Source organism: Pogona vitticeps, chromosome 1, assembly GCF_051106095.1.
Source record: "Pogona vitticeps strain Pit_001003342236 chromosome 1, PviZW2.1, whole genome shotgun sequence".
Lineage (NCBI taxonomy): Eukaryota > Metazoa > Chordata > Lepidosauria > Squamata > Agamidae > Pogona > Pogona vitticeps.
The window spans coordinates 356043019-356070354 of NC_135783.1; the positions used below are offsets into that span (position 1 = coordinate 356043019).

The 27336-nt window shown below is 45.6% G+C and overlaps 3 protein-coding genes across 3 annotated transcripts in view; 1 reads left to right on the forward strand and 2 right to left on the reverse strand.

Annotated features, from left to right (window-relative positions):
• Positions 1-27336, reverse strand: part of LOC140706525 (uncharacterized) — a 57414-nt gene that overhangs the window by 23169 nt on the left and 6909 nt on the right.
• On the forward strand, positions 339-27262 carry LOC144586368 (uncharacterized). Its single transcript, XM_078384489.1, has 2 exons — positions 339-4352; positions 4388-27262. Exon 1 carries the CDS (start codon positions 339-341, stop codon positions 2142-2144), a length of 1806 nt encoding a protein of 601 aa, XP_078240615.1. The 3' UTR covers positions 2145-4352; positions 4388-27262.
• LOC110071271 (uncharacterized) lies at positions 20689-24574 on the reverse strand. Its single transcript, XM_078384501.1, has one exon. The coding sequence runs from the start codon at positions 24492-24494 to the stop codon at positions 23238-23240; it is 1257 nt and encodes a 418-aa protein (XP_078240627.1). The 5' UTR covers positions 24495-24574; the 3' UTR covers positions 20689-23237.

Consider the following 27336-nt stretch of genomic DNA (forward strand, 5'->3'; position numbering starts at 1 on the left):
AATCTGAGAGCACGTAGGTAATCTTCTAGGTGTACCTCACGGGGAGGTGTGCTAGTAGAAGAACGTGTAACCTCAGATTGGGGACTAGATTAGGGAGCTCTGAGGCAACCTGTTTTGGCGGGAAAAAAGCTGAGGCAAAACTGTGTAGCAGCAGTGATCTAGCCTGCCTGCTGAGAGGCCTAGCAGAGGGGGGTAGACTCTGTTTCGCAACTGTTGCAAGTTAGTGCTGAAGAACAGCAGCAATCTATAGAAAGCTGGTTCTGAGGCAAAAGAAAAAAAAAGTGGTCACTTTATTTTGAGGCTTGACTTTTGAAAGCAGCCTGTTCTGGGGGGGGATTATGCCCTTGACTCGAAGCCAAATGGCAGAAATGGGTGAAGTGAAAGACCCCCAGGTAGACCAAGGTTCTGAGGATGAATTTGGCTCAGTGCAGGGTGACAGCACGGGAGAACAGAACCCAGAACTCAGAAAATTGCTCATAGCCCAACAGCATGAACTGAGGATGAGGGAAATAGAAAGGGAAGAGAAACAAAGGCAATTGGAAAAAGAAGAAAGATTAGAGAGAGAGAGAATGGAAATGGAGAGGGAATTGCAGAGAGAGAAAATGGCGTTTGAGTTGAGAAAATTGGAACTGATGAATCAGAACAATAATAACAATAGGGATTCTGAGGGAGGCCAATTGTCTAAAGCTGACCTGAAGAAATTCCCTGTGTACCACAAGGGAGATTGTCCTGAAGTGTTCTTTTCCCTAGTGGAAAGAGCATTTGTGGACTTCTCAGTAAGGGAAACTGAGAAGATGACCATCATGCGATCTTTAATCAGTGGCAGCCTTGCAGAAGTCTATGCAGAGATGCCAGAGGAACTGATGAAAGATTTTGCAGAGTTTAAAAAACTGGTGTTTGCCAGACATGGGATAAATGCGGAACAGCTGAGGCAAAGATTCAGGTCAATCACCAAGAAACCAGAGCAGACTTTTACCCAAGTGGGGGCCCAATTGGTGAGGCTGCTAGAGAAATGGCTATCTCAGGAGGGGACAGAGACCTTTCAGCAGCTCAAAGACTTGATAGCGCTGGAACAGTTCTATTCAGTCCTGCATGGGGAACTGAAATTCCAGGTGAGGGAAAGGAAACCGAAATCTGTGGCTGAAGCAGCAGAGATCGCAGATTTTATTTCCCAAATAAGAAAGCCCTTGGGTGAGGGGAAATCGATGGGGAAACCTAAAGAAACCTACAGCAAGTACTCTCAGGGACCAGGGAAAAGCCAGCAAGGGGGAGGGGCCCATGGTGAAGGGAAGCCCTCAGACATGAAACCAAGACCTCAGATTTTGGAGGGAAAACCAAAACAAGATGAGAAAGACTCCAAATATAGCAGAAAATGTTATTTCTGTCAGGGAAAGGGCCATCTAATCTCAGAGTGTGAGAAATTAAAGCAGCTAAAAGGAATTGTGCCTCAGGATTCGAGTGGAACCAAGCCAAAAGCTGTGTTCTGTGTCCAGAAAGAGCAAAGCTCCTTGTCACTGAGGGAGCCTGTTGCCATGGCTACTCAATCTGGAACAGTTACATCTGCTGATCAGGCTGAGGAAAATGGTCCTCTTGTGGAGGTCAAGCGCTGCTTGCTCATGAGAACAGATTCTCAGTTGTTTGAAACCGCAGGGGTGGACGTAGGAATACTTGACCATCAGTATAGGGGGCTGAGGGACACTTGTTCCCAGGTGACCCTGTGCCATCCAGATATTATTCCTAGGGAGTATGTAATCCCAAATGAGAGCATAAAGGTGGCAGGGATTGAGGGGCAGGTGATCTCACTGCCAGTAGCGGAGGTACCTGTGAACTTTCAAGGCTGGAGGGGAGTTTGGCGGCTAGCGATTTCATCGACTCTGCCAGCAGCCGTGCTCGTGGGAAATGACCTGGCTGAACATGTGAAACGGGTGCTAGTGATTACACGTTCACAAGCCACCACGGGGACAGTTCAGGGGGGTACTGATGAGCCAGAGACGGAAGCAGAGGGGAGTTCCGAGGCTGTGGTGGAAACCTTGACCACGGACAGCCGATTTGGCCAAGAGCAAAAGGCAGACGCCACTCTCCAAAAATGTTTTGAACAGGTGACAGACGCCCAGCTAACACCTGAAACCCCAGTGAGATTTTGAGAGAAAAAGGGAATTTTATATAGAGAGACCCTGAGGAATATCTCAAAAGGGGGAGATGGGATCAGAAGTCAGCTAGTGGTACCTGAAAAGTATCGCCCCATGATCTTACAAAGGGGGCACTCTGACGTGTTTGCTGCGCACTTAGGGGTGAACAAAACACAGCAGAGAATCACACAGAATTTTTACTGCCTGAAATAGGGAAGCAGATCAAAGAGTTCTGTAAACAATGTGATGAGTGTCAGAGGCAGGGGAATAACCGTGACAGGACCAAAGCAAAGTTGTGCCCTTTGCCTGTGATTGACACTCCGTTCAAATGCATAGGGGTGGATATTGTGGGACCTTTGCCCAAGGCCACAAAGAGGGGGAACAGGTTCATTCTCACCATTGTGGACCATGCCACGAGGTACCCTGAAGCCATACCCTTGACTAACATTGAAACTAACACAGTGGCAGATGCCTTGGTGGGGTATATGTCCAGGATGGGATTTGCCTCAGAAATAATCACAGATTTAGGCGCATCGTTCACATCGAAGCTCATGAAACGCTTATGGCAAATCTGTGGAATCAAGCACAAGGAAACCACTGCCTATCACCCTGAAAGTAATGGGTTAACAGAGAAGTTCAATGGGACTCTAATGCGCATGATTAGGGCTTACTTGGCAGAGAATCCAAACAATTGGGACCAGAAGCTGCAATCCCTTTTGTTTGCTTATCGATCAGTGCCACAAGCCAGTACCGGGTTCAGTCCGTTTGAACTTTTATTTGGGAGAAGGGTGAAAGGGCCCCTTGATTTGATCAAACAAAATTGGGAGCAGATCACCCAGGATGACCCACAAGACGTTGTGACATATATAGACACCTTGAGGAATGACCTAAAGAGAAACCTAGAGCTAGCAGCAGAGACCCTGCAAGCTCAAAAGGTCAGAAAGAAAACTTGGGATGACCAGAAAGCCGGGGAGAGGCACTTGAACCCAGGGGAGGAAGTGCTTTGGCCTAGGCTCTGCAAAGAGAACAAACTGCAGCTGGGTAGCCCAGAAGTAAAATACTTGGGTCACATAGTAGGGGGAGGAGTGATAAAACCCCTAGAGGCCAAAATAGAAGCCGTTCGTGATTGGCCCAGACCCAACACCAAGAAAAAAGTCAAATCATTTCTTGGGTTGGTGGGCTACTACAGAAAGTTCATCCCGAGGTTTAGCGAGATTGCGGCTCCGCTGACCGATCTGACGAGGAAGAAGGCTGATGACCGCATCCCGTGGACCAGCGACTGTGAGGAGGCGTTCCAGAGGTTGAAGCAGGTGCTCATCAACTATCCAGTGCTGCGTGCTCCAGACTTCGACCGGGAGTTCATCATCTACACCGATGCGTCTAACAGCGGGGTAGGAGCAGTTCTTTGCCAGGAGGATGAAAATGGTGACCAGCATCCAGTGTCCTACCTGAGTAGGAAACTCCAGAAAGGTGAGAGACATTTGGCAACCGTGGAAAAGGAGTGCCTGGCCATAGTCTACGCGATCCAGAAGGCCAAGCCTTACATCTGGGGAAGACATTTTATTCTGTGCACTGACCATTCACCACTGCAATGGTTAAAAACAATGAAAACCCACAATAGCAAACTTATGAGGTGGGCTTTAAACCTGCAAGACTATGACTTTGAAGTGAAGGTGGTCAGAGGGTCAGTGAACTGTGTTGCTGACGCCTTGTCAAGAAGACCTGAAGAATGAAGACGGCGAAAGAAACATGGACTCTGTATATATTTTGATGACCAAAGGTTAAATGTGTCTGTTTATTAAACATGTTGGTTTGTATGAATAAAGGTAACTTGATGTATTGTTAATGGTAAATGTTTAAATGCCTAATAGAGTGTAAGTATAAGTAAGTATGATATTGTATGTATAACTGTTTTTGTGTGTTTTAACCAGGTTGTTTTTTGGTGAAAAGCACCTTAGCTTTCCCCCTACAAAACAACTTATAAAGAGGGGAGGTGTTACATACAGCACTGATGTTACCTGTCTGTCATGGGTTTGGAGGGAAAGTTCCATCCTATGGGGAGTGGAAGGCGGGACATCAGGAGGAGGGGCTGTACTGTATATATATGTGGAGCGTGTGTGGAGAGGAGGAGAAGCTGGAGGAAGAGCTGAGAGAAGAAGCTTGAGTGGGAGTCTGTGTGTCAGACAGGGTACTACTGTGTGTCAGTCAGTACCAACCTGATAGGTTCAGGTGTCTGTATGGTTAGCCAGAACTGATAGGTTCAGGGTCTGTGCTTCAAGTTAAGTGTTCTGTGTGAACCAAACTGTGTGTATGTATGATTGAGACTAAGCCACGTGGAGGCGGGGCTTTGTTGCGGTGCTGCCAGCAACTCCAGAGAGGAGCTCTCTCTGGAAAAAGCTGGAACCCTCCGGTCCAGGATCCCCCTTTTGAAATGGGGATCAAAGGAGAGTCTAGAAGAAGTCTCTCTGAAGCAGATGGTGAGCAGCAGAAGGAGAAGAAAGGGAGGCAGACCCGGACTTTTTTCTTCTGAAGAAATCACCGTGCACAGACTGGAGCGGGCGCCATTTTTTGGCACTGAGCCGCGAGGAACCCTTTACCGGGGGAGAGGAGAGCAATCAATATAAACTAAAAATATATAACAAGTAAGTAAGCCGAAGCCTCTGATTTATGAAACAGCCTCATTAAGCTGAAATAAGAATGAAAATATTTGGCGGAAAGAATAAATGCAGCGGCGGGTTTATCTTATCAGTCTGACTCAAAAGCGAAACTAAGCTTCTCCAAGTGAACTATTAAAACGCCAGGCTGATTCTAAAGCCGAGAGTCTGAGATGGAAAAATAAATCTTATGTTTCTGGAGAAGAATCCCAGACAGCAACACCGTCTGACTGGATTTAAGAGACTTCGGTGGATGCGGTGTAGCTGGGATACGTTACTCTCTGCCTTCTCTGGACTTTGTGAACTATAAATAATAGAATCTGGTGGTTTTCGGGAGAAGGAGCTGACGTGGCCAACTGGACTAAGGAGCATTAAGGGGTTAATGAAGATCACAAGACGAGCTCCAAGGACAATCTACTGGACAGTTTGAGACTCTGTGACTGTTGTTTTGTTTGTGACCACGTGTGAGTCTAAAAATAGAAGCTTGCTGAACTCAGGAGAAGAAGAAATAACTGCGTCACGGTTCTAATTGATATTGTATTTGCTGGGCTAAAAGTTGATTTTTATACTACAATATTTGGACAAAGATTGGAGGGAGATCTAAGGGGAGGTTTATGATGAGGGGTTTGAATTGTTGATAAAATTGTGGAAACTGGAAGGATTTCTAGGGGGTGATTATTGTGGTATTTATACAAACCCCAAAGCCTGAGATGGACCCCAAAAATTCAAAAGAACAAATGGAGACTTGGTCTGTTCAATCCCAAAGTTCTGGAATAGTGGTGCAAGAAATAGAAAAGGAATGGCAGATTAATATACAAAGGCTAATATTAACAGGGTTCCAGCGAGTGAATGCAGGTCTTAGCAAAATAGAAAATTTGATGAAAGGGACAAAAGAGGGGACAGTAGATGCCAAACAAAACTTAAATGAAGTTGTACAGACTTTAGAATCGTCTGTATTAGACATGACACCAGGTAATATGAATGCAGTAGAGAGTTATCCAGTGACCCATGCAGCTTCCAAAATTAAAAAGCATTATGACAAAAATCTTAAGGAGGCAGAGATACTGAAACCAGATAATTTCATGGTGAAAATATGGGAAGTGAAAAAAATGGATATTCTGTCAGATGGGCTGAAAGACTGTTCAATTCAAAAAGAAACGGAAAGATGGGATGTATTGTATAAATGGCAGCAGCTACCAGACAATGTCGGAATAACATAGAATAAAATTAAAATTAAATGATAAGATAAAAGCAGGAGGGTAATCAAACTGTGAAAAAGCAAAAAGTTGATATGTATTAGTAATATGAATTGATTGGATGATGCTATACTTTATGCTCTCCTATCCCCCAAAACCATTTTTCCTTTCCTATCCCCTCTTTCTTTCTGTACCCTCTATCCTTGTTTCTAAATAAAATAAAATTATATAAAAAAAAGAGAGAGACTAAGCCACGTTACTGTATCTTATTCACTTGATCAGTTTATTTTCCCTGTGTGTTATTTGAATAAACCTTATTCCTTTATTTGTTAAAAATCCATCCCTGGTCTGTGTGACTTCTTATAGGGAATGGTTGGTGGCAGCTTAGTGAAACTGTGGCCACATTAGTTAGGAAGGCGTATTCTTGTCTCTTCTTTCTCACCGTCCAGGGTACCTGTTTAAGTATATTAATTTTTATTCCTTTTATTGTCAGCTCTTTTTCTCTGTTTACTTTAAGCAGATTTTCTTTTACTGTTCTCCTTAAGAATATTATGTGGACCTCTTTCTGTAAATTGTTGTGTCTGGTATATGCGTTGCTGACTCTGAAGATTCTCTCCACAGCTTGAGTAAATTCCTGTCACTCTATCCCTGTTTGTTCCGACAATTCTTCAGATATTAATGTCAATAGGTCATCTTCTGTCTCTCCTTCGAGTTGGGCCACGTTCTGAATTCGTAGAAAATAAGAGGCTTTTTCCATCTCTAGAGTTGCAAGGTGTGTTTGCATCTCATCTTTTTCAGCTTTCAACTCTTTTATGTCTTTTTCGATTCTTGTGAACCTGTGCTGTGTCTTTTGGAGAGTTTCGCAGAGCTTGTCGTTTTCTTATTTGTGCTTTCTGCACTAGCTTTGGTTTCCTTTCTAAATTCCTGCATCTGTTCCGATAGCTGTTTCACAATGCTTGTCTGAATGTCTTGTAGTGCGGTTTTCACTGAATCTTGCACTAATAATTTCTGCAAATTTGAGCTCTGCATAGGCGATTCTTTCACCGAGCTTCTCATATTCATTTTGATAATTTAGCTCCTTCTCTGATCAGCTAGTTTAATACTGTACTTTCCTCCTCCCAAAATATTTACAATTTATAGTTCCCCTTTCATCAAACATATAGAAATGCTTAATTGTTTACAAATTGACAGAAACCATTTTGACAGACAAAACAAAAAGTGAGGATTCTAAACACTTATTCTCAAACTTATCACTAGATGTCCTCAGTGTCCTAGGCTGCTCTGAGACTTCTTCTTTGTTGTTCCTTTGCCAATCTCATCACACCCCTTGCTGATTGTCGAAAATTGACTTCCTCAACCAAAGAAAGGAGAAGGAGCCAGGAGGAAGAAAAAAAAGCCCATCTTCATCCCAAATTAGCCAGCAGATGCCCAAAACTAAATTTGGGACCTTGAAGTTGTAATCCACAAAAGGAGAATCGTGTGTTCTTGTAGGTATCAGCTGATTTTTTAAAAAATTTTATTCCCATAAGAAACAGACTAGAGAAGATGGTCTGTCACGTGCCTCAAAGTCTGTCCAATTCTATCCCCTCACACGCCGTCAGGCAGTCAGCTTGTTTAGCATAAGAAAGCACCGCAGCACCCTCCTCTTCCACCAAACTTAATGCTGAAAAATATCTCCGTCAAGCTCTGAACTGTTGATTGCAATCCATAGCAAAAGTGCTATTTACTGTTTTTTCCCCCTTGGCTTATCACAGTTAAAGCCCAGTCTCTGACAGACTTCTTTTCCTTGTTCTGAGTCGAAGCAAGTTAATCGGAATATAAAAGGTTCCCTTTGCTGCATTAACATGCAGAGCTCTCTTCGACTGCCGCCATTATGTCCCGCCTTAGTTCTCAGTTCTGCTAATCGCTCCAAACAAACCTTCCCTTTCTTTGTTATTCCAATCTCTTGCAACAAAGCAGGTAATGGGTGGGTAATTTGTTGATTCTCTCAGGTATACAGAGGGGGTAAGCCCCCCTCCTCTCACTGGTAGCTGCTTTAATTCCTCCCCTCACTGTAAATGCAGCATTGGGGGGTGTGCCAAAGTTAAGAAGAAGAAAAAGGTGGATATTCTACATTTTGTTATTCCCAGGTCTATAGAGTCTTTCACTGAGTTCTCATCTGGGTGTTAAGTTCTTGTCAGTACTCATTTTCTCAAAGGAGATTTTGGGTATTCGAGACTGGAATCTCCAAGTCCTCCCGCAGAGCCCTCAGCTGAAATGCCACATAGAAAATGGCGCCGGTTGGATCTTCGTCCGAGAGAAAGAATTCCCAAGGAGAGAAAGTTGCCGACTGTCTCTTCCTGGTTTCTCAGCCTCTCGCCAACTTGGAGGGGATTCTACTGTCCCTCCCCTGACCCCCCAGAGAATCTGGAGGGATTCGATCCGACGGCAGCAGCCGGTTACCAGAGAGCCCTGGCTCCCTGCTGCTTCACGCTGGTCCAGGCTTCACCCCTCCTCAACATTTGTTTCTGAGGGGTCTGGAGAGAGGACCTCTTCTTCTTGACCAGTGGAGAGAGAAGAGAAATTTTATTCTTGTTCTCAATGACAAGGTAAGTGAGTGCTCCTTTTTGGTTTTTGCTTAGTTTGGGTTGACTGTCTTTGAGGTAGACTGGAGGGATCTCTAGACTGGACCCCTCTTGACGTCGACTTCCATGAAGTAGCATGTTTGGAAGTGGATTTAGAACTTCCTTTGGCATGCATGTCTACATCGACATTGGGCCAATGACGATGCTGAGGTGGAGATGGAGAAGATGATGTTGACATCGAAGCATAGATATAACAAATTTTCTTGCGTCTATGGTAATCTTTCAACGTAGAGGACAAGTCGGAGTCGGAGTCATCACATTGACGTCAATGCTGATTGTCGACCTCGACATAAACAGTAATCTCAATTGTGCTTTTTACGATGCCAAGATGAATTAGGACGACTACATCCTTTCTGGAGGATCGGTGTCAATCTGGTGAGATATGCTTTCTCTTTGCCATCTTCTTTCAGGGTGGAGAGTTCTGCCATGATGATGATGATGACAGCGAAAGAGGTACAGGTGATGCCCACCCGGTGTAAACAGGGCTACAATGGGCAAAGGTCGGCCTAGATAGAGTTGCACCTTCTAGCTAAAATGGGATCAGTGGATGGTTGAGCCCAATGGCTGATGTTTCCCTTTGGCGTGGAGGCAGGGAAGGAGCAGTCTCTGAAAGAGACTCGCAATCTTGAGAAGAATCCTCGAGGATCGGAGACGGCAATGACACCGTGACCGGAGGGATAGTTTTATGTTGATCCTTGGCCTTCTCCTTCTTGTCTTGCAATGTCAACTTTTTCTGTTTCAGAGCTTCCTTAGGCAGTCCAGTCGATGAGGCTTTAGACGTCGAGGTAAGCACCTTTTTATTAGTTGAAGTGGTTGACTTTTTTGGTGGGTTGTTGACTGGCTTAGGTGCCAACGATGATGAAGAAGGTCTATTGGCTTCTGACCAGGGAGTAACTGAGGGATTAGAGGCTGTTTCCATATCTGAGAGTTTGGAGGCAGACAAGGTCATATCCCAAACATAAAGTTTAAGGTACTGCTGGTGAGCTTTTAAAGCAGCCTTTGTAAATTTTTTACTATGCCGGAAAGATTGAGGCTGGTGTGGGTTGCCCAAACAGAAAAGGCAGAGGTCGTGGCCATCCAAGAATGGTAATTTGCGGGAGCATGACTTGCACCTACTAAATGGCCCTGAGGGTGACATAAAGTAGGGGAGAAATAAAGAAAGGAAGACTCATAGCGAAGATTAGCAGTAGAATTGATGATCCAGAAAAGGGGAATTAGGACACCGCAGCGGTAATCAACAAAAGCACAATGGCAATCCACAAACGCGGTGGTTCACAGCACGGGAAATTAAGCCAATCCACAGTCCAAAGAGTATTCAGAGTCAGTCTGTGGTCAAGGGGAAACAGAGAATTTTCAGAATCGAAGAATAGTCCATATCAAAGCTGAGTTTTTTGATCAAAGAGAATTATGAAGAGTTCCAAGCATGATGGTGGTAAAATTTATTTATTTATTTATTTATTTTATTTCTATCCCGCCTATCTGATCATATTAGACCACTCTAGGCGGCTTACAGTAAAAACAACAATGTAATTTTAAAACTTTACAGCAGAAACGTAAATTTAAAAAAAAAAAAGAACAGAATAAGAAAAAAGATCGTCAAGGGTTTTCTGTTGGGAAGGCCCGCCTATACATCAATGTTTTTAGTTGTTTCTTAAAAATGCCCAGCGAGGGAGCCGCGCGAATCTCAGGGGGCAAGTTGTTCCAAAGGCGAGGAGCCACCGCCGAGAAGGCCCGGATTCTGGTCTTTTCCTTTCGGGCCTCTCTCGGCGTTAGGCTCCTCAGCCTTATCTCCTGGCTCGCGCGAGTGACACGGGTACATCTAGGTGGGAGAAGGCGTTCCGCCAAGTATCGAGGTCCTAAACCATTTAGGGCTTTGTAAGTAAGCGTTAACACTTTGAAATCAATGCGGAATCGGATGGGCAGCCAATGCAATGCGGCCAGAGTGGGGGAGATATGTTGGTATCTTCTCAGCCCACTGAGTAGTCTGGCCGCCGCATTCTGCACCACCTGTAGTTTCCGCAGCAATCTCAAAGGTAGCCCCACGTAGAGCGCATTACAGTGGTCTAATTTCGAGACTACAAGCGCATGCACCAGAGTGGTGAGAGACCCCACATCAAGGTAGGGCCGCAGCTGGGCTATCCGCCTGAGATGGAAAAAAGCGGAACGGACCACGGACGCCACCTGGGTCTCCATGGTGAGCGCCGGGTCAAGATGGACACCCAAGCTACGGACCCCATCCCTGACGGGCAGGGTCACCCCCCCAAAAATGAGGGAGTTTCCGATGTCCCCAGGTGTGGGGGCGCCCACCCTCAGTACCTCCGTCTTGTCCGGGTTCAGCCTCAGCCCGTTCTCCTGCATCCATTCCTGTACAGCCTCCAGGCAACGCCGAAGGGACAGAACGGCATCTCCTGCAGTTGGAAAAAAGGAGATGTAGAGCTGTGTGTCATCCGCATATTGATGGCACCGCGCTCCACACCTCCTGATGACCCCTCCCAGCGGCCTCATGTAGATATTAAACAGCATTGGGGAGATGATCGACCCCTGTGGGACCCCACAATTAAGGCACCACGGGGCCGAAACATTCTCCCCAAGCTGTACTCTCTGGGGACGGTCCTCCAAGAAGGAACAGAGCCAAGTAAAGGCCCGGCCACCTATCCCCAACTCGGCGATCCTCCCCAGGAGGATACCATGGTCAATGGTATCAAAGGCCGCTGAGATATCGAGGAGGACCAACAGAGACACTTTGCCCCTGTCGGCCTCCCTCAATAAGTCATCACACAGGGCGACCAATGCCGTTTCTGTGCCATGGCGCGGCCTGAAGCCCGACTGAAATGGATCCAGGGCATCTGTTTCATCCAGGTGCACTTGAAGCTGATCGGCCACCACCCTCTCCACCACCTTACTTAGGAAAGAAACATTGGCGACGGACCTGTAATTGCCAATCTCGTCCGCCGCCAAACTTGGTTTCTTCCTGATGGGCCTAATGAGTGTCTCCTTGAGGGCAGATGAAAATCTGCCCTCAAGGAAAGACCTATTAATTATTACGGTGGCCCATTCCGTTGTTGTAGGCCTGGCTGCTTTGATTAGCCAGGCCGGACAGGGGTCCAGGGAGGAGGTGGTGGCACGACAGCGATCAAGCGTCCTGGCCACAGTGTCGGGCGATACGGGCTGAAAAGAGTCAAAAGACACCGGGCAAGACGGAGCGCTGGACATCCCAACTCGACTCACTGTATTCAAAAAAGGAGCGAGATCCCGGCGGATGGCCTCCACTTTGGATTTAAAAAATGCTGCAAATTGGTCCGGGGTAAGATTAGGGGGAGGCCTATCTCCCAGGCCAACTCCGGATAGGTCACGTACTATACGGAATAGTTCCGCCTGCTGGTTGGATGCCTCACTTATCCGGTTAGCGAGGTAAGTTCTACTGGCAGCCTTTACCTTAGACTGGTAAAGGTTAGTTGCGACCTTAACAGCTATACGATTGAAAACCGTCGGGTCCTTTCTCCATTTGCGCTCCAGCCGTCTCCTGACCCGCTTCGACACCCGAAGATCCTGGTTAAACCAGGGCGCCGGGCGATCTCTGCGGCGGAGAGGGCGTTTAGGTGCGATCGTGTCAACGGCACTAGTCGCGGCGGTGAGCCAGCCGTCAACCAGGGCCTCGACAGGAGCGCCAGCCAGGTCAGCCGTAACCCCTCTCATGGCATCCTGGAATCCAATCGGATCCAGTAGCCTTCGAGGGTGGACCATGACAATAGATCCCTGCTCCCTGCGAGGGGGGAGGGCCATCTTGAGGAAGCATTTTATTAGGTGGTGATCCGACCATGACAAGGGGACCGACTCAAGGTCAGTCACCATCGGTCCACTCTCACTCCCATTGGTGGAAAAAACCAAATCTAATGTATGGCCGCCCACGTGCGTAGGGCCGTTGACATGTTGGGACATGTTCAAGAAGGCCATGGTCTCCAAGAACTCAAGAGCTGGTCCAGCGGGCTCTGCCCCCACATGCACGTTGAAGTCCCCCAAGACCAATAATCTCGGGGAGCTCAGCAGTGCCGCGGAGACAAAGTCCACCAGCTCCGGTAGGGAAGTGGCTGGGTCGCGGGGAGCACGGTAACCCAGCAAGATCCCAATACCGTCCCTGGCCCCGATCCACACGTGGAGAGCCTCAAGACCTGGTTTTACCACCGAGGAGCGCCTAATTACTTCCAGGTTGGATTTATAAACGATGGCAACTCCCCCCCGACCCTCTAGTCTGCCCTGGTGTTGAACAGCATAACCGGGCGGGCAGATGAGAGCTAGAGGGGGACCCCCCTCTCCGCCAATCCATGTTTCGGTTATGCAGGCCAGGTCTGCATCTTCCTCCAGAATAAGATCACAAATTAGTTGGGTTTTGTTAGATACAGACCTGGCGTTCAACAACACCAGGCGTAGAGTAGAGGGTTGGCTGGTCTGACTACCTCGGCACTGGAGGTTGGTCTCCATCTCAGAACAAGGAACAGCCTTTAAACATCTGTCCCTTGTTCTTCTAACACGAGTAGGGAAGGAACCAACGCCATATCGCCCTCTACCCGTGATGACAGAGATGTTTTGTGGCCCCCCGCTGGGAAGGCGGGCCCTCCAATCCATGAGGAGAAGGAAAAATAGAAAGGAGAATTAAAAAAAAGAACTAATAACTTAATATAATTAAAGAGAAAAAAAAGAATTATACAATATAACAATAAACTCAATACATCAATGAAACATGTAAACAACAGTATCAAACTTAATAATAATTAAGATAAGTAATCAAAAATAATAAACAATAAAGACAAAATGGAACTGAAGGCTGAGGCGGGTGGAACATGTGCGATATGGGCAACTCTAAACTTTGTTACTTTTTTAGAAAAGCTCTAGAAGATTCTGAGAAGGCCAATGCAGGTGCTGTTAAACCCAGCATTCCCAGGGGCCACAAATAAGAATACAGTGGTGCCTCGCTTAGCGAGCGCTTCGCTATGCGATGAATTCGCATAGCGAGGGGGTCCAGGCCATCGCTGGAGCGTTCGCTCAGCGATGGCCCCTATAGCGTTTTTTCGCTTTGCGATGATCGCTAAGCAATTCGCTTAGCGATTTTCGCAGAACGAAGCGGGGGAGAACAGCTGATTGGTGGTTCCAAAATGGCCGCCGGAAGGGCCGCGCCGCATTTTTGCACCCTGTCCTCGCTTACCGAGGGCACGAAAATGACGGCGCTATGGAGGAACATCGCTTAATGGTGAGTTTTAAAGCCATAGGAACGCATTGAACAAAGTTCAATGCGTTTCTATGGCTTTTTTATTTCCGTTTAGCGGTTTTCGCATAGCGAAGGTTAATCCGGAACGGATTAACCTCGCTATGCAAGGCACCACTGTATTTATGTTTGAGATAGAGCTGGGTGTAAAATAGCTGTGGCACGTAAGCTATATCACAAACGTTTATTACCTGGAGAAAGTGTAGCGAATCATATTAAAGAAATGTTAGATTTATTTCTCCAGCTACAGGAACGAGGGATGGAATGTATGCAGTCGCACCAGTGCTTCGCGATCCTGGGCAGTCTTGATGAAAGCTGGGATAACCTGGTTATCAGTTTGGAAAACATAGCAGAGGAGAATTTGCATGTGCAATTTATTTCTGGAAGACTTTTGGAGGAAGAGCAAAGGAGACATTATAAAGTGGCAGAGAAGGTCATTAATCATCGCAAACCAAGATGGTTCATGAATGATAATGTCACAGCAAACCAGCAGAAAGTTTTGACTGTGAAATACTATAATTGCAATAGTGCATGACATTTCTTTAAAAACTGTCCCAGATGTGACATAGAAATAAGAAAAAACATTCCTCTCTCCTCCACTTTCTCACCTCTTTCTCTCCCCAATAGGAGGCTTTCTTCAGTCTTACATCTCTCCGATTCCTTTCTGCCTCTCATGAGGTATCATCAAGTTCTCCATTCTTGTTTGTTCCCCAAGATATATTTCTCTTCCCTTCTCCTGTCTTATTCCTTTCTTTTTTCTCCTGCACCTCCGCTACTCCTAAGTTTCCTTTACCGAGTGGATCCTTCCTTTTCTCTGATGGTGTCATGGGTGTCTCCGAGGACCTGGACCCGGAAGGGTTAACTGTGGCTGAAGAGAATGTGGAGAGATTAGAAACACATGAGCCGCTCCCAGATTCTCCCTCCACAGCAGACAGGCTTCGGGAAAGACTCAGGACAAGAAGAACAGAGGATCGCTCAAAGGCTTTCCATAGAGACCTACGCTCACCTAGTTCTGAGTATTAGCAGAAAGAAAGCCTTCCAGCAGCTGAAGGAACTGTTTCAGTATAAAACAGCTTCCAGTAAAGCCAGAAACTCCGTGAAAGCAGAGTCAAACCTTGGCTGGCATCCACGCTTCTTGTATTGTGTTCCTGTCTCTGGATTCTGGACTTTGACCCTGGACTGTGTTGGTATTGGACTCTGAACCCTGGACTCTGACCCTGAGCTACACTGTGTATCGGACCCTGGACTTTGACACTGGACCTCCTGCTGTGAGTTGGTTTCTGGACTTTGGCTTTGCATTCTTGATAATTCTGACCCTGGACTGGCTTATCGGACTCTGGCTATTGTAACCCCCGGGAATATGACAGATTGCTTCCACCCCCACACTTTTCCCATCATGGAGGGAAAAGCAAATGAAGACTCAGGTCCACTGAATGCTGTGCTTACTCAGGTGCAGTACCTTACGCAGTCGGTCAGCTTCAACAGCTACAATTCAACATCGCCCGTATGCCCCGTTTTCCACTTATTTTGGGACTTTCCTGGCTCAGAACCCATAATCCCCTGATAGACTGTGTAAGCTACCCCCAGTCTCCAAGGAGATTTAGGGAAGCCAGAGATGGAGAGATTCCAGAGTTTAGCCAGTACTTATGAGCTAGGATGAGCCCAATTTCTCAGCTAGGCCCTGCACTAACACTCTTTCCTCAAGTCCATCCCCTTTGTTAAGAAAAAGCAAGAAACACAGCAAGAAACACTCAGGCAAATCTGGGCTCTATATCGTAGCAAAATATTCTTTGTGGCCAATTAGTTAGGCTAGTCTGTCCAAGAAACCAATGCATGCAATCCAATTCATTACTGCTTTATTAAGAAATATAGTTCTATATAGAATTCAGATTATAGCAAAGTAAATCAGATAGTAACATTTCCATGTCAAGTCAGATAAACTCCCCATACACTCCAGCTACGAAAAATAAAACAAGAAAATGCATGCTAAACTAAAATAATGCATAGGCTTAGTCATTTTTCTCTTAAAGAAAAGGCATTCTTACGTATCCAGTGATTTCACAGTCCATAGTCCAACAGGAAAGGTAGAGTTCAGTTGTAATCCCAAAGTCCAAGTTGGCAAAGAGGCTTCATTCAGATGTTATAATCCATTTTGAGAAAAACAGCATATCTATGTCTTTCTCAGTCAAACGCCATTTTCCAACTTCATCACCTTTCTCCTTCTTCTTCCCAGGATGCCTTAGTAGGAACACCCCTCTTGTGTCTTGTCCCACCTAACTTTCCCATGGGAGTTTTGCAGAGGCAAAGGTTTTATTATGACTACAAGGAATTCAGCTCTTTGGCTCTCCTTAGCAACAAGATAAGACGGAGAACGAAGCTTCTTTGAAACAGCATGTAAAATTTTCCTACTACGGACACCAGACCTAATTCAATATGGATGCTATTAGGACAATCTTATGACTACAAAACCCCTTCTAACAACCATAAAAACCACAAATCATTACAGACTGGACACGAGAAGAGTTAAGTTTCAGGGATCCGTGTCCGCATCTGGATTCACCAGCTACTTTGGCCGCAGCAGGTTCAGCCAAGAAGTCCGCAATACCCTTGGAGTATGAGGACTTTGCTGATGTCTTTGAGGAGAAGGGGGCTGACCAACTACCTCCACACCGACCCTTTGACTGTGCTATTAATTTGGTGTCTGGGGCACCCCTTCCTGTGGCACCGGATCTATCCCATGTCGGAACCTGAACTCGCAGCCTTGAGGGCCTTTCTGGATAAAAACCTGAAACGGGGATTCATCCGGCCATCCACGTCACCTCTGTCTGCCCCTGTCATCTTTATTAAAAAGAAGGGTGGGGAGCTCCGCCCCTGTGTATGACTACAGGGCTTTGAATAAGATAACTGTTAGAGACCGCTACCCTCTACCCTTGATCGGTGAGGGGCCCAAGTCTACACCAAGTTGGATCTCCGTGGCGCCTATAATTTGGTCAGAATTCATGAGGGTGATGAGTGAAAGACCACTTTAGGAACATGTTATGGCCAATATGAACATTTAGTCATGCCTTTTGGATTAACTAATGCTCTAGCGGTGTTCCAGCGATTCATGAATGTAATCTTTCGGGACTTGCTCGATCGCTTTGTAATTGTTTACCTGGACGACATTCTGATTTATTCTCGAACCCCCGCTTTGCATATGGAACATGTTTTACAGGTTTTACAGCCAGGTTTTACAGTGATTACAGGAACATCGACTCTACGCTAAGCTGGAGAAATGTGAATTTAACCTACGAGAAGTCGATTTCCTGGGTCACATTGTGTCTCCCCAAGGAACCCAGATGAACCAAAAAAAAGGTTGAGACGGTATTAAACTGGCAGAAACCTCGGAATCATAAAGATGTGCAACCGTTTCTTGGCTTTGCGAATTATTATTGTCAGTTTATACCATACTACGAGGAAGTAACCATGCCATTGTCCCGTCTCTTCCGGCCCAAGGAGCCGTTCCTTTGGACTCCGGAGGCAGAACATGCCTTTACCACCCTAAAGACCCATTTTACCACTGAGCCCATCCTACGCTATCCGGATCCCCGGCTTCCATTTACCGTGGAAACAGATGCCTCCAGTGTGGCCCTGGGGGCCATACTGTCCCAGCGGGAGGACCCCTCACAGCCACTACAGCCCTGTGCATTCTACTCCTGGCAGTTCACGCCCTTGGAGTGTAACTACACCATCTGGGAGCGAGAACTTTTGGCCATCAAAACGGCATTCGAGGTTTGGAGGCATTACCTCGAAGGGGCCCGTCACCCAGTCCAAGTTTTGACGGATCATCGAAACCTGGAACACTTACAAACAGCCCAACACCTTAACCAATGCCAAATCCGATGGAGTCTCTTCTTCTCCCAGTTCGACTTCCGTATTACTTATGTCCCGCATACCCAGAATCGGAAAGCTGATGCCTTGTCCCGCAAACCTGAATATGCTGTTCCGGTTTCTGAAGAAGCCCCAATTTTCCCTCAGTCTTTGCAGCCATAAACACTTGCTCCCTGGCAAATGAGATGCGAGCCAGCCAAGCTCAAGATTACTGGGCCAAACAACGTTTGCAGGAACTTCAAGAGGGCTCAGACAGTGACTTTACCAACCGCCAGGGCCTCCTATTACATCGTGGACACGTGTATATCCCTCTGGGACCCCTCCGAGCTTAGGTCCTTCATTTGGCCCATGACTCTCCTCCTGCAGGACATTTCGTTCAATACAAAACCCTGCAGCTGCTCACACGAGAGTTCTGGTGGCCCCAGGTTCGAGCTGACATCGCTCGATATGTTGGATCCTGTGAGGTTTGCCATCGAGCCAAGGATGTACCAGTGAAATCTTCAAGTCTGCTGCAACCCTTACCTGTACCGGCCAGCCCTTGGGACACGGTATCCTTGGATTTCATCACAGATCTCCTGCGGTCACAAGGGTATACTTGCATCTTAGTGATTGTAGACCTATTTACCAAAATGGCTCATTTTGTCCCATGTTCCAAACCTCCCACAGCTCCTGACACTGCTCAACTCTATCTCCAGCATGGTTTCCGTTTACATGGTCTCCTGATGCACCTAATCTCTGATCATGGTTCCCAGTTTACTTCCCGGTTCTGGAAAGCCCTGCACTCCAGTTTGGGTACCCAGGTGCACTTGTCGTCAGCCTACCACCCTCAAACAGATGGACAGACCAAGCGTACCAATGCCACCCTGGAACAGTATCTTCGTTGTTCCACCTGTTACCAGCAAGATAATTGGGCTACCCTGTTACCGCTGGCGGAATTTGCTTATAATAACGCGATACATACATCCACTGAAAAGACACCTTTCGAAGCCAACTATTGGTACCATCCTCGTTTTTTTCTGGCTACTCTACCCTCGACCATGGTTCCTGCTGCTGATGCCCACATACGCGAATTGCAGGCCATTCAAGACTTGCTCTGAGAACAGCTTCAGCAGGCTAAAGAAGCCTATAAAACAGCGGCCGACCGGAAGCAGCAAGACGGGCCACCTCTCAAACCAGGAGACCAGGTCTGGCTTTCTACCCGTCACCTTCGTCGACCTGGCCAAACCCATAAGTTGGACCCTCGATTTATAGGACCCTATGAGATCACAGAACAAATCAACCCTGTTGCTTTCTGGCTACGACTTCTAGACACTCTCCATGTTCACCCGGTTTTCCACCGATCCCTCCTTGTTCCTGTTTCAGCCCCAGATCCTGCTCGACCCTCGCCCCCGGCTCCACCTCCACCTGTTTTGGTTGATGGCGAGGAAGAATATGAGGTTCGTCAGATCCTGGGCTCCCAAATCCACCGAGGGGGTCTGCAGTATTTTGTGGATTGGGAGGGTTATGGTCCAGAGGATGGATCTTGGGAACCAGCCAGTAATTTACACGCCCCTGAGCTGATACAGCAGTTCCATGCCACTTACCCCGATCGACCTGGCCCATCTGAAGGGGGGAGTTCTGGGGAGGGGGATAGTGTCATGGTTGCCTCTGAAGACCTGGACCCGGAAGGGTTAACTTTGGCTGAAGAGAATGTGGAGAGATTAGAAACACATGAGCCGCTCCCAGATGCTCCCTCCACAGCAGACAGGCTTCGGGGCAGGCTCTGGGAAAGACTCAAGACAAGAAGAGCAGAGGATCGCTCAAAGGCTTTCCATAGAGACCTACACTCACCTAGTCCTGAGTATTAGCAGAATAGAAAGCCTTCCAGCAGCTCAAGCAGCTGTTTCAGTATAAAACAGCTTCCAGTGTAGTGAGAAACTTCGTGGAAGCAAAGAGTCAAACCTTGGCTGGCATCCACGCTTCTGGTATCATGTTCCTGTCTCTGAATCCTGGACTCTGACCCTGAGCTACACTGTATATCGGACCCTGGACTTTGACACTGGACTTCCTGCTGTGAGTTGGTTTCTGGACTTTGGCTTTGCATTCTTGATAATTCTGACCCTGGACTGGTTTATCGGACGCTGGCTATTGTAACCCCCGGGAACGTGACAGATGGACCTTCTGCTTCCCTCACTGAAACTTCCACTGTGGACACCCCAGGCTCTTTATTTCCTGACTCTCCCATCACTTCATTGGTCTCACCCTGCGGCCCTATCTTGACACGGGGGCACTAACCACCTTGGTGCATGTGATTGTAATCTCAAGAATAGACCACTGTAATGCACTCTATGTGGGGCTGCCTTTGAAGCTGATGCGGAAACTTCAGGTGGTGCAGAATGCTGCGGCCAGACTCCTTACTGGAGGGAGAAAATACCAACACATTTCTCCAACTCTAGCCGCATTGCATTGGCTGCCCATTAGTTTCCACGTCAACTTCAAATGCTTACTTATAAGGCCCTAAATGGTTTAGGACCTCAACATTTGGCGGAATGCCTGCTCCCACCAAGGTCTACCCAGATCACCCATGCGAGTCAGGACGTGAGGCTGAGGAGCCTGACACCGAGAGGCCAGGAAGGAGAAGACACGAAACCGGGCCTTCTCGGCGGTGGCTCCTCACCTCTGGAACAACCTCCCTCTAGAGATTTGTGCGGCCCCTACGCTGGGTGTCTTTAAAACCCAATTAAAAACATAGTTATATATCCAGGCCTTCCCTCCAGCCAATTCTTGAATTCTTTCTCTAATTTTCCCCCATTTTATATTTCTTTATTTCACTGATTGTTATTGAATGTTTATGCACATTTGTGTATTTTATTGTATTTTATTTTTTATTTTGTATTGGAAGCCGCCTAGAGTGGTCTGGTAGTCCAGATAGGTGGGTTATAAATAAATAAATAAATAAATAAATAAATAAATAAATAATAGGCAAATCCAAAACTTGTTTATTCTCTACAAGTCCATTTCTTTAATTCTTTTCTAGATTCCATACTTAAATATACTACATCCAAAAAAAAAATGCAAAGCAGTCTTACAGGCGTGAGGGAAAAAACTGTTGGCACAGATCTTCAAATACAAACCTCATAGTTATGCAAAAACTACAGGCTTACTTAAAATACATCATTGCACCTTGTAAAAAGATGCAGGAATTTAAATTTAGATAATAGGGAAAATTTAAGGCATGTTTGAATATAAAGTACAAACACATTAAAACACTGGAGATCATATTCTAGATAGAGAATACATCTTCAGAACACTTCAAACTTCCTAAGAATCCAATGATAAAAAGCAAAAACCCTTATCATTTTTAATGAAAGACATGCAAAACTATTTAAACTTTAAAAAATAAATACATACACAGTAGAAAAGCACTATTTGGCTCTTAAATTTTGTTCTCATCCAACCATGTGTAAAATCCATTGCTGGCTGTCACTCCCTCACAGTCATCTTTCTGCTCTTCCAAGGACTTTCACCCGGCATCAGTTCCATCAGTTGTACTCCATGAAACCAAAACTCTATGGTTCTCTGTTCCTTTCTCATAACACTCCCAATATTTATATCCCTTAGTTCTGCATCAGTCAGCAAAACCAAATCTTCCCAAGGCTTGGGTTTCCGAGCCTCTGAGAAGCTCAGGAGTTAAGGATGAAAGGATTTGGTCACCTCCAACCCAGTACAGTCCAAGGTCATCTCCGACCCAGTGCAGTCTACTCTCAATACAATATATATATTCTCTATAATTTTTGAAGAACTAGGCATTTCTATGCTGTTGTATTGACAGTATGCTGCACTAGGTCGTAGATATACATACAGTGCTGCCTCGCTTAACGGATGTTCCGTTTAGCGATGAAACCGAATATCGATGAAGTTTTTATGATCGAAAAAGTGATGCCTTTGCGATGTTCCCTATGGGGGAATTTCACTTTGCAATGATCGGTTCCGTTTCCCTTACCGATCATCACAAAGCGATGATTTTTAACAGCTGATTGGCAGTTCCAAAATGGCCACCAGGTAAACAAAATGGCCGCCCACTGTGTTGCCTCGCTTTAGAGGCACCAAAAATGGCCACAATGGAGGATTATAGCTTAAGGTTAATTTTTAAGCACATAGGAACACATTGAAGGGGTCTCAATGCATTTCTATGGGCTTTTAAAAATCGCATAGCAACGAAATCACTTAGCAGCGATTTTTGCTGCATGGATTAACATCGCTATGCGAGGCACCACTGTAGGTTGATTAAAAAATAGAGAATAAAAATTCATTGGTACTCTCTTTAAGTCTCAATTACTGCTATTACTTCTGAGAGTAAAGAAATGACAGCTTCGCTCTCTTCAATACTTCCTTTTCTTCCATCAGTTAGCCTCAAAACATCTATCCTTGTCTTTTCACACTATGGTTTATTCCCAGTGTGAGTCCTTTGATGTGACATAAGGTGTGCATTCTGACTAAAGCTCTTTCCACATTCCATGCATTTATGCGGTTTCTCCCCAGTATGAGTCCCTTGATCTAACCTAAGGGCACCACTACTACTAAAGCTCTTTCCACATTCCATGCATTTATGTGGTTTCTCCCCAGTGTGAGTTCTTTCATGTAACTTAAGGTCACCACTCCTACTAAAGCTCTTCCCGCATTCCATACATTTATATGGTTTCTCCCAGGTGTGAGTCCTTTTATGTAACCTAAGGGCACCACTACTACTAAAGCTCTTTCCATATTCCATGCATTTATGTGGTTTCTCCACAGTGTGAGTCATTTGATGTAACCTAAGACCACCACTATTACTAAAGCTGTTTCCACATTCCATGCATTTATATGGTTTCTCCCCAGTGTGTCATTTGATGAATCCTAAGATGACCACTCTGACTAAAGCTCTTTCCACATTCCATGCATTTATGTGGTTTCTCCCCAGTGTGAGTCCTTTGATGAGACCTTAGGTTACTACCGAATCTAAAGCTCTTTCCACATTCTATGCATTTATATGGTTTCTCCCCAGTGTGAATCCTTTGATGTAACCTAAAACATGGCTCGTACTAAAGCTCTTTCCACATTCCATGCATTCATGTGGTTTCTCCCCAGTATGAGTCCTTTGATGTAACCTAAGGGCACCACGGTGACTATAGCTTTTGCCACAGTCCATGCATTTATGTGGTTTCTCACCAGTGTGGGTCCTTTGATGTAATCTAAGGGCACCACTAGAAGTAAAGCTCTTTCCACATTCCATGCATTTATGTGGTTTCTCCCCAGTGTGAGTCCTTTGATGTAACCTAAGTTGGTAATAAAAACTAAAGCTCTTTCCACGTTCCATGCATTCATGTGGTTTCTCCACAGTATGAGTCCTTTGATGTAACCTAAGGGCACCACTGTGACTATAGCTCTTGCCACATTCCACGCATTTATGTGGTTCCTCACCACTGTGGGTACTTTGATGTAACCTGTTGATAATTAGAACTAAAGCTCTTGCCACATTCCATGCATTAATGTGGTTTCTCCCGAGTGTGAGTCCTTTCATGTAACCTTAAGTGTCCAGCCCGACTAAAGCTCTTTCCACATTCCATGCATTTATGTGACTTCTCCCCAGTATGAGTTCTTTCATGTCTCATTAGGTTACTAGTATGATTAAAGCTCTTTCCACATTCCATGCATTTATATGGTTTCTCCCCAGTGTGAGTCCTTTCATGTAACCTAAGGGCACCACTCATCCTATAGCTCTTACCACATTCCAAGCATTTATATGGTTTCTCCCCAGTGTGGGTCCTGTGATGTGATCTAAGGCTACTACTGTCACTAAAGCTCTTTCCACATTCCATGCATTTATATGGTTTCTCCCCAGTGTGGGTCCTGTGATGTAACCTTAAGTGTCCAGCGTGACTAAAGCTCTTTCCACATTCTATGCATTTATGTGGTTTCTCCCCAGTGTGGGTCCTTTGATGTGATCTAAGGCTACTACTGTCACTAAACCTCTTTCCACATTCCATGCATGTATGTGGTTTCTCCCCAGTGTGGGTCCTGTGATGTGATCTAAGGCTACCACTGTAACTAAAGCTCTTTCCACATTCCATGCATTTATATGGTTTCTCCCCAGTGTGGGTCCTGTGATGTAACCTTAAGTGTTCAGCCCGACTAAAGCTCTTTCCACATTCCATGCATTCATGTGGTTTCTCCCCAGTGTGGGTCCTTCGATGTAACCTAAGGACAGCACTGATACTAAAGCTCTTTCCACATTCTATGCATTTATATGGTTTCTCCCCAGTGTGGGTCCTTTGATGTAACCTAAGGGAACCACTCGTACTAAAGCTCTTTCCACATTCCATGCATTTATGTGGTTTCTCCCCAGTGTGGGTCCTGTGATGTAACTTTAAGTGTCCAGCCTGACTAAAGCTCTTTCCACTTTCCATGCATTTATATGGTTTCTCCCCAGTGTGGGTCCTTCGATGTAACCTAAGTTGATAGTTAGAACTAAAGCTCTTGCCACATTCCATGCATTCATGTGGTTTTTCCCCAGTGTGAGTCATTTGATGTAACCTAAGGACACAACTCCTACTAAAGCTCTTTCCACATTTCATGCATTTATGTGCTTTCTCCCCAGTGTGGGTCCTTTGATGTAACCTAAGGGAACCACTGTAACTAAAGCTCTTTCCACATTCCATGCATGTATGTGGTTTCTCCCCAGTGTGGGTCCTGTGATGTAACCTTAAGTTTCCACCCTGACTAAAGCTCTTGCCACATTCCATGCATTTATGTGGTTTCTCCCCAGTGTGAGTCCTTTTATGTAACCGAAGGGCACCACTGTAACTAAAGGTCTTTCCACATTCCATGCATGTATGTGGTTTCTCCCCAGTGTGGGTCCTTTGATGTAAGCTTAACTGTCCTGCCTGACTAAAGCTCTTTCCACATTCCATGCATTTATATGGTTTCTCCCCAGTATGAGTCCTTTGATGTAACCTAAGGGCACCACTGTGACTATAGCTCTTGCCACAGTCCATGCATTTATGTGGTTTCTCCCCAGTGTGGGTCCTCTGATGTGATCTAAGGCTACTACTGTCACTAAAGCTCTTTCCACATTCCATGCATGTATGTGGTTTCTCCCCAGTGTGGGTCCTGTGATGTGATCTAAGGCTACCACTGTAACTAAAGCTCTTTCCACATTCCATGCATTTATATGGTTTCTCCCCAGTGTGGGTCCTGTGATGTAACCTTAAGTGTCCAGCCCGACTAAAGCTCTTTCCACATTCCATGCATTCATGTGGTTTCTCCCCAGTGTGGGTCCTTTGATGTAACCTAAGGGTACCACTGAAACTAAAGCTCTTTCCACATTCCATGCATGTATGTGGTTTCTCCCCAGTGTGGGTCCTTTGATGCAACCTAAGGGAACCACTCGTACTAAAGCTCTTTCCACATTCCATGCATTTATATGATTTCTCCCCAGTGTGGGTCCTTTGATGTATCCTAAGGGAACCACTTGTACTAAAGCTCTTTCCACATTCCATGCATTCATGTGGTTTTTCCCCAGTGTGGGTCCTTTGATGTAAACTAAGGACAGCACTGATACTAAAGCTCTTTCCACATTCTATGCATTTATGTGTTTTCTCCCCAGTGTGGGTCCTGTGATGTGACCTAAGGTTTCCACTCGTACTAAAGCTCTTGCCACATTCCATGCATTTATGTGGTTTCTCCCCAGAGTGAATTCTTTTATGTGACCTAAGGTAACTACTGCAACTAAAGGTCTTTCCACAGTCCATGCATTTATGTGGTTTCTCCCCAGTGTGCGTTCTTTCATGTAACCTAATGGCACCACTAATACTAACGCTCTTTCCACATTCCATGCATTCATATGGTTTCTCTCCAGTGTGAGTTCTATGGTGTATATGGAGGCTTTCGTTCTTACTGAAGCTCTTTCTGCATTTCATACATGGATGCAGTTTCTCCCCTGGATATGTTCTTTGATATCTACTGAGGTGACATGCATTGACGTGGTTTCTCCTCTGCGTCAGTCCTTTCATCTGAAATCCATTTCTGCCCTTTCCGATTTTCAATTCTCTGTTTTCTTGCTTGATGATGAGTTCCTGCCCAGGTTGCATCAGATGTTGGTGGGCAATTCTTCTCCTGTTCATCATCTGGTAGATTAGAAAAAGAAGAGAAAAAACCACTTCCAAAGTCTGCAGGAATAAGGAATGATGTGTTCGGGCTCCTCCTGAGTCACAGAGGAGGAAGGAAAGGCAGCCAAAAAAGGTGAGGGAAGAGAACCAGGGAGGTGATGAGGCCGGACTGGAGATTGTTGCTGTGTGCCTGAGGTTGGAAGGGCTCTTCACTGAGGGACCTTTTGGAGAGGGGGGGAGTCATGAAGGGAGGATAATTTCCACACACAAAAAAGTACATCATGACGATACAGTCCAGGGAGACAGAGCTCTGCTCCCCGAGGCTGCTTTTCAGCCTGCTAGGGAGCCCGAAGGGGCTTAAGTCACCCCGCAGAGGTGATGAGTGAGGGGGAGATACCTGTAGATCACGAAGAAAATGGCAATTGTCTTCGTTTGATCCAGGAAACTCCCCAAACCAGCAGGAGGAAAACAAACCGCTTGCTTGCTAGCGGTTTGTCCAAGTCATCGGCTGCCGAAGAAAAACAGCACTAAGTTTTGGATATTTTACATCGTGTTATCAACCTGGGTGAGACTATTTTTCTTCCCCTTTTACTAACTCTATCAACATTCCTGACTAAAATAACTCCTTAAAAGAAAGAAAGGTTCTAAGCCGTCCCCTAGCTGGTGAAAGGAAGCGGCGACAGACGAGAGGAGCGGTTCGCTGCTCTGAAGGGGAGGCTAAGAAGACACGGCAAGTCTATCCTATCGTACATTAATCTGTATTTGTTAGAAACTCTTCGAAAGCAATAGAGGGGAAATAACGGGTGTTTTTTTGGACCTAATATTGCAAATGGAGATCGGGAATCATCTTTCCAGGCATTAAAGAGTGGATGCAAGCTCTGAAACTTTGTTGTGTCTAAACAGTGGAACTGGCGGTGAGCCCAGATGAAGAGCAACAGTTATCTCTTATGATGACCTTGGCTTAGCTAAAACTTTTAAAGCCTGTTTTTTTTTTCTGCTTCCCTTTTGGACCTGCAGCTTGGATTAATTACAGATTATTACAGACAATTAACTCTTGGATTACAAATAATAAACCTGATGGCTTTCAGATCGAGCTGGATTTACAATTAAAAACTCTAGATCATCTGGTCAGATTTGGATATATACGTCGAGAACTGGACAGTGGGAATAATCCTTGAAACTTTGTTATATCAAATTGTAAAAATGAAAAGCTAATAGTTTGCTTAGAATATAGAGCTCCCAGTCCAGTAAAGCAAAGGTCTATTGATATATTGTTATTTCAAGAAAAATTTCAGAAAGATCTACAAGCAACACTCCAAGCGATTCAAGATACAGTTGTATCACACAAAGAGGAGGCAAAGAAAAATCAAGAAGAAGCAAGAAGAAACCATGAAGAAGCCAAGCTCAATCAACAGAAATTGGAAGAGAAAATGGATAAAATCAATGAACAGATCGGGATGATGAATACGCAACTCCA

What these genes read in the sequence shown, in the direction of transcription:
- LOC110071271 (XM_078384501.1), bottom strand. Translation starts at nt 24,494, where the DNA reads ATGGAATGTGGCAAGAGCTTTAGTCAGGGTGGAAACTTAAGGTTACAT.
- LOC144586368 (XM_078384489.1), top strand. Translation starts at nt 339, where the DNA reads ATGCCCTTGACTCGAAGCCAAATGGCAGAAATGGGTGAAGTGAAAGAC.